Source organism: Pelophylax lessonae (genome assembly GCF_965119305.1).
Source record: "Pelophylax lessonae genome assembly, chromosome: 2".
NCBI classification, from domain to species: Eukaryota; Metazoa; Chordata; class Amphibia; order Anura; family Ranidae; genus Pelophylax; species Pelophylax lessonae.
The window spans coordinates 737,436,213-737,451,759 of record NC_138769.1 but is presented as its reverse complement, the minus strand read 5'-3'; the positions used below and the strand labels follow the sequence as shown (position 1 = coordinate 737,451,759).

The window sequence follows — 15,547 nt, the reverse complement described above, 5'->3', positions numbered from 1 at the left end:
GACATCAGAATTGTCGCTGTCCTCACTTTCCGTACCTGATGACCAATTTTCCCACCAATCGCTATCGCTCAGTTCTTCAAGTAACTCAGTTTCGCTGTCGCTGTTTTTCAGTTCGTCTAAAAGTGCTTTTGCGCAAAAAGAACGCTTTTTGGACGCCATGGTCGTTCTCTATTTTCCAGGCACAAAGAACTGGAAAAGCACAGGCAGGGCACTGGAAAAGTCACCAGGTGAGATCCTGTGGTGAAATGGGATGATACAGTGTAATCCGTTAGGATCACAGCTTTCTATCATCTTATTTAGTGTATTTACATTTTTTAATTTGCCGCCGGTTCCACTCCCCCTGCATCGCAACACTTGCAGGGAAGGGAACTGGAAGACAGGTGCTGGCATCGGCCAGGAACAGAGCGGAAGGACAGCGGGAGGATGGCTGGAGGACGGCGCAAGTATGGCGGTGGGAGGATGTTGGGGGGAGGATGGCGGGAGGATGGCTGGAGGACGGCGAAAGGATGGCGGGGGGAGGACGGCGGGGGAGGACGGCGGGAGGATGATGGCGGGAGAGGACGGCGGGGGAGGACAGCGGGAGGATGGCTGGAGGACGGCGGAAGGATGGCGGGGGGAGGACGGCGGGGGAGGATGGCGGGAGGGCGGTGGGATGGCGGCGGGAGGATGGCGGGAGAGGACGGCGGGGGATCGCAGGGGAAGGTGAGTTTTAAAATGTAAAACCACATATTTTCAATGCAAAACAATATCCCGCTTTTAGCACAGAAATCCGGACATAATCAGACTGCCAGGGAGGTTAATGGCACCTCCACACATCAGCAAGCATGCTTGCTTCCTGGTGCATCAAACCGCATGGTGACGCATATTTTTGGAAGAGAGTCCTAGACCTCTTTTCCGCGATTCTTGTGCATAGGAAACCCTATTAAAATGAATCTACAAACAACACACTGAAAATAAGTTGTTCACGCTCAGTTACAACCCTAAATCCATACACGGGGTAAAATATCCGTCCCTATAAATATGTGAAGGTCTAACAAAAATCTTTACAATGTTTCCATTGTTTTCATGAATTGATTCTTACGTGAGAAATGCGGCTGCCAAATAATGGTGGTTAATGATGCTGTCCCTTTAATTTGTTCCAGGTTGTAGGAAACAAAGTACTTGAAGAAGAAATCAGCTTCCCGGTAAGTGGATTTATTCTCTACCGCGTGTTATCGGTCACTGGCGCTTCTTCTCAGCCAGAGGGGCATTGGTGATTGTACTCAGTTCTTGGCGAAAGCGATGAAAGGTGCAGTTTGTGTTCTGGCTGCAGCAAGGGGCTGATCTGTGTCAGACATTTATGAACACAGCTGAGAACTGAAATAAAATGATTTTGAAATGAAGAATCTTATTTTTTTTTTTTTTTTATTCCCCCTCCCCCAGCTGACATTCGGACATCTCGGCCAGGTGGTGGACAAAAAGAAGTCGATCACTCTGCATGACATCAGTTCGGTCAGTATCTGTTTGATCTCTGTGATGTTTTGGTGTGATAGCCAATTCTTATCACTTTGGGGCTTCTTTATAGGGAACCAAATAATCTGCTTCTTAGTTTTTGGGTTTGCTGGTTTTCAGTGTTTCCCAGTTGTCCAAAAAAACTTCAATCCAGACAACATAGAAAAAGGAGAAGGAGCCAGGGAACTGGTAATACTCCATCATACAAAGACATTGTAGACAATTGTGCTCTTCCAACCTTGGGTAAACACCTGGTCTGGTAAAGACCCTTTTCTGTTCCACCATGACTGTGCCACCCCCAGTTTGGTGTGGAGGAACCCAAGTTGTAACGGATCAACTGGAACCCCGACTGGGCACCTCCGTTGACGGATGCTCCTAGTGCTTCCTGAGGGCTCCAAGCACTCCTCCAGACACCGTAACCACTTCAGACCCCACGAACCGCCGCAGCTTGGTTGGGGTCTCGCTGTCTCCTACCCACCCTGGACCTACGACAAGGCTCCAGGTTCCAGTGGGTGAACCTCTCTTTCCCCAGAGAGTGCGGCAGGAACAGGAACTCTTACAAGAGCTTAGTGATTATTCAAGGGAGTATGAAGAGCATAGCAATCCCTTGTATCAGATTCCCCCAATAAGAGACAGAACTCTAGATTGAGGGTGAAGTAGAACTCCAGGTTTAATGGTACAGCTGCTGTTTTATACAGTTTTCCCCCCACAAGGTTACCGCCCAGGTGGACCTTGCGAGGAACAGGACATGAAATTCATAATCCAATAAAGTTTTACACCCAGTCACTCCCATACACAATCCCTCCCCTCTGCCTGATTACAGTATCCTATGCAGATGAAATTGTATACAGAAACAGAATTACCTGAACTAATTATCTAGCCTTCTGGACAGAACAATGTGAGCTCATTAACATTTAACAATGGGACAGGCAGACTTAACACAATACGCATCCCACCTCAAAACAGACAATAGGACAAGACTGCCTATGACAGTCTGTCCGTCTCCTACATTGAAGTACATGGAATACACATCTACATATTTCCATGATTATCTAGGTGTCACAGACTTCATGGCAACAGGCTATAGGTCCCACAGTGTAAAGTGGGATCAAATCTTCACGATTCTTGAGAGATATTGTTGATAAATATTACTCTCCCACTTGAAGTTATCCAAACCATTTTCTTAGTGTCCCTTAAGTATCTGTCTTTCACTCCCAGTGATGGTGAGTACCGTCACACAAGAGTCCTGTACAGAGCTCTGACCTCAACCCTACTGAACACCTTTGGGATGAATTGGAATGCCCATGGTGAGTCTGTACGCCTGCTGTGCCCATTATGAGGGGTTCCCACCATCCCTGTGCTGAGTTCCTGCGTCTGTACACCTGCTGTGCCCATTATGAGGGATTCCACCATCCTTGTGCTGAGTTCCCGGGTCTGTACACCTGCTGTGCCCATTATGAGGGGTTCCCACTATCCATGTGCTGAGTTCCCGGGTCTGTACACCTGCTGTGCCCATTATGAGGGGTTCCCACTATCCATGTGCTGAGTTCCCGGGTCTGTACACCTGCTGTGCCCATTATGAGGGGCTCCCACCATCCCTGTGCTGAGTTGCTGGGTCTGTACACTTGCTGTGCCCATTATGAGGGATTCCACCATCCCTGTGCTGAGTTCCCGGGTCTGTACACCTGCTGTGCCCATTATGAGGGGTTCCCCCCATCCCTGTGCTGAGTTCTAAGGTCTGTACACCTGCTGTGCCCATTATAAGGGGTTCCCTCCATCCCTGGGCTGAGTTCCCGGGTCTGTACACCTGCTGTGCCCATTATGAGGGGTTCCCACCATCCCTGTGCTGAGTTCCCCTGGTAGAGGACCAAGTACAGCCCTTCATAGAAACAGTATTACCTGATGGCAGTGGCCTCTTTCAGCAGGATAAAGTGTCCTGCTACACTTCAAAATGGTTCAACAACTAGTTTGAGGTGTTGACTTGGCTCCGAATTCTCCAGATTTCAAACCAATCAAGCATTTGTGGAACGTGCTGGAAAAAAAGACCAAATGCATGGGGACCCCACCTCCCAACTTACAGGACTTAAAGGATCTGCTAGTGACGGTCTTGGTGCCAGATATCACAGCATACCTTCAGAGGTCTAGTGAAGTCCTTGCCTGGATGGCTCAGAGTTGTTTGGTGGCAAAGATGGACCTACTCAATATTAGGTGGGTGGTCATACAGTTATGGCTGATCGGTGTATGTATGTATATATATATATATATATACACTATATTACCAAAAGTATTGGGACGCCTGCCTTTACACACACATGAACTTTAATGGCATCCCAGTCTTAGTCCGTAGGGTTCAATATTGAGTTGGCCCACCCTTTGCAGCTATAACAGCTTCAACTCTTCTGGGAAGGCTGTCCACAAGGTCTATGGGAATGTTTCACCATTCACCTAGAGGCGCATTTGTGAGGTTAGGCACTGATGTTGGACGAGAAGGCCTGTCTCACAGTCTCTGCTCTAATTCACCCCAAAGGGGTGAGGTCAGGACTCTGTGCAGGCCAGTCAGGTTCCTCCACCCCAAACTCGCTCATCCATATCTTTATGGACCTTGCTTTGTGCACTGATCCAAATCATTTGGTGGAGGGGGGATTATGGTATGGCGTTGTCTTTCAGGGATTGGGATTGGCCCCTTATTTCCAGTGAAGGGAACTCTTAACCACTTAAGCCCCGGAAGATTTTACCCCCTTCCTGACCAGGGCCTATTTTGCGATTCGGCACTGCGTAAATTTAACGGACAATTGCGCGGTCGTGCGACGCTGTACCCAAATAAAATTTACGTCCTTTTTTCCCACAAACAGAGCTTTCTTTTGGTGGTATTTGATCCCCTGTGCGATTTTTACTTTTTGCGCTATAAACAAATTCCCCCCAAAAAATGTAAAAATCAAAATTTTTTAACATTTTAGGCCAATTTGTTTTCTGCTACATATGTTTGGTAAAAAAAATCACAATAAGCGTATTTTGATTGGTTTGTGCAAAAGTTATCGCGTTTACTAACTAAGGGAAAGATTTTTGTCATTTTTGGTGTTTTTTTTTTTTAACGAGTAATGGCGGCGATCTGCGATTTTTTTTGCGGGACTGCGACATTGCGGCGGACAGATTGGACCCCTAACTGACATTTTTGACACTTTTGGGGGTACCAGTGACATTACTACAGTAATCAGTGCTATAAATATGCACTGTTACTGTAAAAATGACACTGGCAGGGAAGGGGTTAACTTTATTGGAGAGGCAGGGGTTAAATGTGTCCCTAGGGGCGTGATTCTTACTGTAAAGGGGCGTGGCTTTTCATGTTACCACAGAGACATACGATCCTACATAGCAGGATCGTATGATCTCTGCAGTTACACCAGGGAGAATGACAGGCAGCTTTGTTTACATCAGCCGTCTGCCTTTCTCCCTCTCCAGCGGGAGATTGCAAGTGACCGGCGGACATCGGAGCCGCTGGTCACTCGCGCTGGAGTGTCCAAGAACAAACGGGGCGGGAGCGCTCCTCCGGCGGCACGCGCTCGCCCCCTATTGCCTCGCGGGCGAGTGACGTATATATACGTCACTTTGCCCAGGAGGGGCTGACCACCGCTGTATATAGTCATGCGGCGGTCGGCAAGCGGTTAAGGCGTCAGCATACAAAGACATTTTGGACAATTTCATGCTCCCAACTTTGTGGGAGGAGTTTGGAGATGTCCCCTTCCTGTTCCAACATGACTGCACATCAGCGCACAAAGCAAGGTCAATAAAGACATGGAGGAGGGAGTTTGGGGTGGAGGAATTTGACTGGCCTGCACAGAGTCCTGACCTCAACCCGATAGAACACTTTTGGGATGAATTAGAGCGAAGACTGCAAGCCAGGTCTTCTCATCCAACATCAGTGCCTGACCTCACAAATGCGCTTCTGGAAGAATGGTGAAACATTCCCATAGACACCCTCCTAAACCTTGTGGACAGCCTTCCCAGAAGAGTTGAAGCTGTTATAGCTGCAAAGGGTGGGCCAACTCAATATTGAACCCTACGGACTAAGACTGGGATGCCATTAAAGTTCATGTGTGTGTAAAGGCCGGCGTCCCAATACTTTTGGTACAACAGTTTATATATATATATATATATATATCTGCTGGTTTCTGTTGGAGACGCATTTTGAGGTGTGTGAAAAAATCGGTGAAATGATAACAATTTTGCAAATGAAAAAAGTCCTATTTCTGGTTCGATGTTCGGGATTGTGAAACGCGTCACTTCTGCAGTAGTGTAATAATAAGTCAATGGTTGCCTATAAATACCTGATGGTTGGAGCTTTCCACCGATGGCTCGTCGTATTCGTGACGCCGCTTCTCCCGGCGCCGCGTTCCGTTCATCTTATTAATATTTTCCTCTGACTCGGCAAACTCCATGTAGCGGATTTCATTCCATTCATACTTTGATACGACGGAAGACGGAGACACGAGCCATGGCGGAGAATATTTTATACATTTCTGGCCCAGAGGCGGAAAAAACTGTAACCCCGGGGCAGGCTGGCGGGGGTGAGATAAGACCTTCAAAGTCTACACAGCTCTGACTGGGTCAGCGAAACGCGTCCCGGGGGCTGAACACTCCAGAGTCCGTCTCTTAGCAGCACCGACTTTATTAGATATTCCAGAGAATTCTGGAGGCCGATTATTACACAGCATAAGAAAATCCACACTTCTGTGTTACCCGTCTGAAGATGTAAACAATGTATCAGATCTGATCTGCGCTGTGTATAATGCCTCAGATCTGATCTCCACTGTATACAATGTATCAGATCTGATCTGTGCTGTGTACAATGTATCAGATCTGATCTGCGCTGTATACAATGTATCTGATCTGCTCTGTGTACAATGTATCAGATCTGATCTGCGCTGTGTATAATGCCTCAGATCTGATCTGTGCTGTGTACAATGTATCAGATCTGATCTGCTCTGTGAACAATGTATCAGATCTGATCTGCGCTGTATACAATGTATCTGATCTGATCTGCTCTGTGTACAATGTATCAGATCTGATCTGTGCTGTGAACAATGTATCAGATCTGATCTGTGCTGTGAACAATGTATCAGATCTGATCTGCGCTGTATACAATGTATCTGATCTGATCTACACTGTGAACAATGTATCAGATCTGATCTGTGCTGTGTATAATGTATCAGATCTGATCTGCGCTGTATACAATGTATCTGATCTGATCTGCACTGTGAACAATGTATCAGATCTGATCTGTGCTGTGTACAATGTATCAGATCCGATTGGCACTGTATACAATGTATCAAATCTTATCTGCTCTGTGTGCAATGTATCAGATCTGATTGGCACTGTATACAATGTATCAGATCTGATATGCGCTGTGTACAATGTATCAGATCTGATCTGCGCTGTGTACAATGTATCAGATCTGATCTGCTCTGTGAACAATGTATCAGATCTGATCTGCGCTGTATACAATGTATCAGATCTGATCTGCTCTGTCTACAATGTTTCAGTTCTGATCTGCACTGTGTACAATGTATCGGATCTGATCTGTGCTGTGTATAATGCCTCAGATCTGATCTGTGCTGTGTACAATGTATCAGATCTGATCTGCGCTGTGTACAATGTATCAGATCTGATCTGCGCTGTGTATAATGCCTCAGATCTGATCTGTGCTGTGTACAATGTATCAGATCTGATCTGCGCTGTGTATAATGCCTCAGATCTGATCTGTGCTGTGTACAATGTATCAGATCTGATCTGTGCTGTGTACAATGTATCAGATCTGATCTGCTCTGTGTACAATGTATCAGATCTGATTGGCACTGTATACAATGTATCAGATCTGATCTGCTCTGTGTACAATGTATCAGATCTGATCTGTGCTGTGAACAATGTATCAGATCTGATCTGCGCTGTATACAATGTATCTGATCTGCACTGTGAACAATGTATCAGATCTGATCTGTGCTGTGTACTATGTATCAGATCTGATCTGCGCTGTATACAATGTATCAGATCTGATCTGCGCTGTATACAATGTATCAGATCTGATCTGTGCTGTGAACAATGTATCAGATCTGATCTGCACTGTGAACAATGTATCAGATCTGATCTGTGCTGTGAACAATGTATCAGATCTGATCTGTGCTGTGTACAATGTATCAGATCTGATCTGCACTGTATACAATGTATCAGATCTGATCTGTGCTGTGAACAATGTATCAAATCTGATCTGCACTGTGAACAATGTATCAGACTTTCCTTGCCCTTTTTAGCCTAGAAACGGCAGCGCCCCCCATAGACTTTAATGGGGATCATCTCTAAGTTTGGGTTTGCTGAATTCTGACCAAGATCCACTTGCCCCGGCAGATCCAACTATCTCTAATCCTGTATCGGAGGAGGGACTTTATGAAAGACAGGGGACCTTGTCACCTAAACTCCGCCCCTCTCTTCCCATCCCTCCCACTGTTCTGTGTTGCTGGTGATGGACAGCACCTGTAAGGTCCCAGGGCTTGATTTCCATTGGTTACCTATTATTGAGATCCAGAGGCAGATGAAGTTATATGTGCAGCTTTACTTTTCCTGTAAGAGTCAAGCCTGGCCTCGCCTTTTCTGTCTTCCTATTGGCCAGTAAGGCTGCCTATCAGTCTCCTATCTTCCCCCATGTATACTGTCTGCCTGTAGCTCCACTCCACCTTAGGGGAAAAGCCAAGGTCAAGCCAAGCAATGCAAGGGTCAGCTGTGAAGCCCCGGCTCGCCTCCGTGGAAACTTGATAAAGGAAAAGGAATTGGCAGCACTCCAGGTTGAGTCAAAATCCAGATTTATTGACTGGATGTCAATGGGTGGAGTGGGAATATCCCAAGATGGGTGAGAACAAAGCAAGGGACAATAAGAGGGACATCTCCACCTGGGTATTCGTCCATTAGAGGAAGCCATGGGCTGGTATGTGATGGGCCTTTCGGAGTAATTGTTCTCTCCTTATCAGGCGGTACAAAACTACTGATGGGGACTGGGGTACCCGTGGTTTAAAACCAGGTGGACTCCATTCTATAGGGAACCTGCCAAGGCAAGAGCCACCCAAGGGTAAGGTGGAGCTCCTCCTAAAGGAGACCCTACGGGAGGTGGAGAACCTGACCATGAGGCCACATGCCCTCCCCCTTAAGACTTTCAGGGCAAGTCTCAGAGCCTACACCCTACTAATTGGGAATGAGTAGAATGAGTCTCTCTCCACATAGTGGATTTTTATATGATGTTAGAACAAGCAATGGGTGGAGTGGGAACATCCCAAGATGGGTGAGAACAAAGCAAGGGACAATAACAGGGACATCTCCACCTGTGTATTCATCCATTGGAGGAAGCCATGGCCTGGTATGTGATGGGCCTTTCGGAGTAATTGTTCTCTCCCTATCTGGCCCTGATACCTGGGGTGAAAAACTACTGATGGGGACTGGGGTACCCCTGGTCCAAAACCAGGTGGACTCCATTCTATAGGGAACCTGCCAAGGCAAGGGCCACCTAAGGGTAAGGTGGAACTCCTCCTAAAGGAGACCCCCACGGGAGGTGGAGAACCTGACCATAAGGCCACATGCCCTCCCACTTAAGACTTTCAGGGCAAGTCTGAGGCCCTACACCCTACTAATCGGGAATGAGTAGAATGAGTCTCTCTCCACATAGTGGATTTTTATATGATGCTAGAACAAGCAATGGGTGGAGTGGGAACATCCCAAGGTGGGTGAGAACAAAGCAAGGGACAATAAGAGGGACATCTCCACCTGGGTATTCATCCATTAGAGGAAGCCATGGGCTGGTATGGGATGGGCCTTTCGGAGTAATTGTTCTCTCCTTATCTGGCAGTGCAAAACTACTGATGGGGACTGGGGTACCCGTAGTCCAAAACCAGGTGGACTCCATTCTATAGGGAACCTGCCAAGGCAAGGGCCACCCAAGGGTAAGGTGGAGCTCCTCCTAAAGGAGACCCCACGGGAGGTGGAGAACCTGACCATAAGGCCACATGCCCTCCCCCTTAAGACTTTCAGGGCAAGTCTGAGGCCCTACACCCTACTAATCAGGAATGAGTAAAATGAGTCTCTCTCCATATAGTGATATGATGTTAGAACAAGCAATGGGTGGAGTGGGAACATCCCAAGGTGGGTGAGAACAAAGCAAGGGACAATAACAGGGACATCTCCATCTGGGTATTCACCAATTGGAGGAAGCCATGGGCTGGTATGTGATGGGCCTTTCGGAGTAATTGTTCTCTCCTTATCTGGCGGTGTAAAACTACTGATGGGGACTGGGGTACCCGTAGTCCAAAACCAGGTGGACTCCATTCTATAGGGAACCTACCAAGGCAAGGGCCACCCAAGGGTAAGGTGGAGCTCCTCCTAAAGGAGACCCTACGGGAGGTGGAGAACCTGACCATAAGGTCACATGCCCTCCCCCTTAAGATTTTCAGGGCAAGTCTGAGGGCCTACACCCTACTAATCAGGAATGAGTAAAATGAGTCTCTCTCCATATAGTGATATGATGTTAGAACAAGCAATGGGTGGAATGGGAACATCCCAAGGTGGGTGAGAACAAAGCAAGGGACAATAACAGGGATATCTCCACCTTGGAGGAAGCCATGGGCTGGTATGTGATGAGACTTTCGGAGTAATTGTTCTCTCCTTATCTCCTTAGGAAGAGCACAAGCAGCTAAACAACATGTTGGGCTTCGAGGTTCGCTCCATGCTGTGTGTTCCGGTTATATGTCGAGCGACGTCGCAGGTGGTGGCGCTGGCCTGTGCGTTCAACAAACAAGGAGGAAAGTAAGTGCTCAGCAGTCAGTATCTCTACAAAGTATATTCCTAGCAGGTAGTGGGAACATACCTTGGCTTGTGTGTGTGCAATGAGGAGCATCTTGAGTGAAAAGTACAACGGGTATTGGTTTGCTTTCAGACTTTATTTCAGGTTTTATTAGTAAAATGATATGGCCAAGGCGTTTCAGGGTATTAGGCTCCCCCTTCTTTGGGGCTGGAGGAAATAAAATCTCCAAATGAGGCACTCCCGTATATACAGAAGCAATCTGTCTGAGGAACCAACACCTTGTTCGAAGGAGTTGAGTAGCCCCAGACTCACGCACAGTCCTAGTAAGCCTACATCTGAGAACCCTTAAGCTAGAGTTCTGGGACCCAATCAACTCTGAAATCAGTCTATCACTGCCACAATTTCCTTGGAAACGTGTATAAATGAGGTGTGAATATGGTAGACGGGGGTTTGACTGCCCTGAACCTGGAAGTGTTCAGGAGCAGAGTGTTTCCAGGCAGTACCGGGACAGGTTTGTCCAGTGCCCACAGCAAGGATGCAGAACTGTGCCCCCTCCCTTACTGCTAATGCATGCCATAGAATGGGTGTACCACCATACACCCATTCTCTACCCCCTTGCTCTGGCTGCCCACGGTTGGCATGGAATTGCCTACTTTCTAGCAGCTAGAAGGTAGTTGCCGGTGCATGGTGTGTTTTCCATGTTGGGTGTAGAATGGGCAGATTGGAGCACAGGGTGACAGCAGTAGACATGAAGCCCCAGCCACAGGTCAACCCAGCTCCTCAAGAGCAACTCAGCCAGTGACTGAGACCCTCATAAATAGGAAGGTCAATATATATATATATATATATATATATATATATATATATATATAATCGTAAGGAGATCCAGTATGAGACCAATGTGTGTGCCCAGAAACAAAGCCAACATTCAATAGTGAAATAACACCAGTGGAACTGTTCACCTTGATGGTGCGTATAAAACACTATTTAGCGCACATGTTAAATAAAGTCAGACCTTATGGCAAGGCAGAAAGGCGAATAATGCCAACCTATGTGTTTCATCATTGGACTTCATCAGGTGTTATAATAACTAAAACCACCTGATGTCCACAGGCCATTTATAAACATCCTGGAATTCAAAAGTAGAAAATAAGGTCCTGGCTGCATCTGCCATGTTACTATAATATTTATTATATTATTATATTTTATATATTATATTTTATATATTATATATTTTATGATATTTATGATATATTTTATTATAATATTTATATTTTATTATACAGTATTTATATTTATTATATATTTTATTATTATAATATTTATTATATTATTTATATATTTTTTTATTTTTTTATTATATTTTCTATGTATTTTGTATTTTATTATTTAAACTTTTTTATATTATTTATATTTTATGATATTTATGATACATTTTATATTTTATTATATAATTTTATTATATTTTAAACTATTTTTTTATTATTTATATTTTATGATATTTATGATATATTTTATATTTTATTATATTATTTATACTTTATTATACAGTATTTATATTTATTAAATATTTTATTATTTATAATATTTATTATATTATTTATATTTTATTATATTTTATTAGTATTTTATATTTCATTATTTAAATTATTTTTATATTCTTCATATTTTATGATATTTATTATATGTTATATTTTTTTATTTATTGTATTGTTTATATTTTTTTATATAGTATTTATATTTAATATAAATGTTATATTTTATTATTTCTAATATGTATTATATTATTTATATTTTGTGATATTTAATATATACTTTATATTTTTTTATTTAAATAATTTTTTTATATTTTATGATATTCATGATATATTTTATATTTTATTATTTATATTTTATGATATTTATGATATATTTTATTATTTTTTTTTATATTTCATATATATTTTATTATTTATAACATTTTTTATATTATTTATATTTTATGATATTTATTATATATTTTATATTTTATTATTAATATTATTTACTATATTATTTTTTATAATCTTTATATTTAATATATATTGTAAATTTTATTATTTATTATAATATTTATATAATTTATATTTTTTGAATTAATATGTTTTATTTGTATTATTTATTATATTATCTTATGCTGGTCGAGAAATAATCGACTTCTTTCAATAGGAATAATCAATTGATTGTCAACAACCGATGCAAACGATATCTGCCACACATGGGAAAATGGATTTTGATTGATCATTAAGATGCAATCACAACCTACGATCTTAGGGTCCCGTTCACAATAGATTTGGAATCACGGACAGAATCTCCGCCGTTTTGCATGTGATTCCAAATAGTATGTAATCGCCGCAAAACGCGTGACATGCGTTCGGATGCCGTTCATTCTTAATGGCACCCCAAACGCCATGCAGTTCGGCTACGATTGTCACAATGGCGACAAAATGCATGTTTAAAAATCGCGCCAAGCTCATCGCCCATTGTGCATGAGCTTCTTTTGCGCGACCAAACGGGTGCTGCGTAACCCATTCACCAGGCGGAGTGTGAAAGGTGGAGGTGGGATCTAAGCGTTAACCTGCGGCGCCATTTCTCCTACAGGAAGCAGCAGAAAAACATGTTTTTTGCATGCGTGTTCGCGTGCATTTAATTGCGTTGATGCGCTTTCACACATTCCTGTTAATGCATTCTATTGGCTGGAATGGTAATTTATTCTGGTGGTCACTAGGATGTATTAATGCGCAACAGTGCTTAAACGCGGCACATTTAGGCGCTTTTACGTTTTGTTTTTTTTTATGTTCAGAAGCTCCTCCCCCAAAGGCGACTTTGTTGGGTTTCCTGAACCTGACGTCTCCTCTGCTCCCGGGGGGAAGAGATCCTATCTGATGGGAGGGTGACGGCGGATAGCGCTCGCCGTCTTGGCGGCTCCCCTGATTAGTCGTTTGTATGCAGATAATCCGGCGGGATTGCGCACATTGTGAGCGCCTAATTCTCTGTCTGGATGTGGAAGTGATTAAAAGATTTTCCCAGGCCGGAGAAGAGATCTCAGCAAGACTTAATCAGATCCGGGCCAATGACTGGCGGCGTCTCGCTGCGCCGCGTTCCGGAGAAACGGCGATTTGTGTCTCAGCTTTTTATCTTGATTGACTTTCGCTGTATTTCTTTTCTATCAGTATATAAATACCGAGAGATCCTTTATTGGCTGATTTCAAGTGGACCCGTCATCAGATATATATATATATATATATACATATATATACAGTGGGTACGGAAAGTATTCAGACCCCCTTAAATTTTTCACTCTTTGTTATATTGCAGCCATTTGCTAAAATCATTTAAGTTCATTCTTCTTCCTCATGAATGTACACATAGCACCCCATACTGACAGAAAAACACAGAATTGTTGACATTGTTGCAGATTTATTAAAAAAGAAAAACTGAAATATCACATGGTCCTAAGTATTCAGACCCTTTGCTCAGTATATAGTAGAAGCCCCCTTTTGATCTAATACAGCCAGGAGTCTTTTTGGGAAAGATGCAACAAGTCTTTCACACCTGGATTTGGGGATCCTCTGCCATTCCTCCTTGCAGATCCTCTCCAGTTCTGTCAGGTTGGATGGTAAACGTTGGTGGACAGCCATTTTTAGGTCTCTCCAGAGATGCTCAATTGGGTTTAAGTCGGGGCTCTGGCTGGGCCATTCAAGAACAGTCACGGAGTTGTTGTGAAGCCACTCCTTCGTTATTTTAGCTGTGTGCTTAGGGTCATTGTCTTGTTGGAAGGTAAACCTTCGGCCCAGTCTGAGGTCCAGAGTACTCTGGAGAAGGTTTTTGTCCAGGATATCCCTGTACTTGGCCGCATTCATCTTTCCCTCGATTGTAACCAGTCGTCCTGTCCCTGCAGCTGAAAACCACCCCCACAGCATGATGCTGCCACCACCATGCTTCACTGTTGGGACTGTATTGGACAGGTGATGAGCAGTGCCTGGTTTTCTCCACACATACCGCTTAGAATTAAGGCCAAAAAGTTCTATTTTGGTCTCATCAGACCAGAGAATTTTATTTCTCACCATTTTGGAGTCCTTCAGGTGTTTTTTTTAGCAAACTCCATGCGGGCTTTCATGTGTCTTACACTGAGGAGAGGCTTCCGTCGGGCCACTCTGCCATAAAGCCCCGACTGGTGGAGGGCTGCAGTGATGGTTGACTTTCTACAACTTTCTCCCATCTCCTGACTGCATCTCTGGAGCTCAGCCACAGTGATCTTTGGGTTCTTCTTTACCTCTCTCACCAAGGCTCTTCTCCCCCGATAGCTCAGTTTGGCCGGACGGCCAGCTCTAGGAAGGGTTCTGGTCGTCCCAAACGTCTTCCATTTGAGGATTATGGAGGCCACTGTGCTCTTAGGAACCTTAAGTGCAGCAGAAATCTTTTTGTAACCTTGGCCAGATCTGTGCCTTGCCACAATTCTGTCTCTGAGCTCTTCAGGCAGTTCCTTTGACCTCATGATTCTCATTTGCTCTGACATGCATTGTGATCTGGAAGGTCTTATATAGACAGGTGTGTGGCTTTCCTAATCAAGTCCAATCAGTATAATCAAACACAGCTGGACTCAAATGAAGGTGTAGAACCATCTCAAGGATGATCAGAAGAAATGGAAAGCACCTGAGTTAAATATATGAGTGTCACAGCAAAGGGTCTGAATACTTAGGACCATGTGATATTTCAGTTTTTCTTTTTTAATAAATCTGCAACAATGTCAACAATTCTGTGTTTTTCTGTCAGTATGGGGTGCTATGTGTACATTCATGAGGAAGAAGAATGAACCTAAATGATTTTAGCAAATGGCTGCAATATAACAAAGAGTGAAAAATTTAAGGGGGTCTGAATACTTTCCGTACCCACTGTATATTATCCTGAATACATCCAATCCTATCCCTTCTCCAATCTACAAATCTGCCTTCTACAAAGTTACAGTGTACAGTCTGATCACTGGGGGAGGGGAGACTGAGGAAAGGCTTCCTCCTCCTTCTTCAAAGATACAATGTACAGTCTGATCACTTGGGGAGAGGAAATGCCTTTAAAGCTCATTGGAGGGGGGCGAGATGAATGGACGATCGATGTCTTGTGTCTCGCTGATCTCTCGGTCTGTGGCTGTACATACAATTGGTTTGATGTGTGGGAGCAGACGGCTTATTGCAGAGGACGGAT

At 44.0% G+C, this 15,547-nt stretch overlaps 1 protein-coding gene across 3 annotated transcripts in view; it reads left to right on the top strand.

Annotated features, from left to right (window-relative positions):
* The window catches only part of PDE2A (phosphodiesterase 2A), a 992,945-nt gene that overhangs the window by 850,120 nt on the left and 127,278 nt on the right, over positions 1–15,547 (top strand). For all 3 annotated transcript variants that reach the window (XM_082244574.1, XM_082244575.1, XM_082244576.1), the window contains 3 exons: positions 1,143–1,184; positions 1,423–1,491; positions 10,202–10,329. In XM_082244574.1, the coding sequence (XP_082100700.1) occupies positions 1,143–1,184; positions 1,423–1,491; positions 10,202–10,329 (239 nt within the window). The remainder of the gene's footprint in view (positions 1–1,142; positions 1,185–1,422; positions 1,492–10,201; positions 10,330–15,547) is intronic.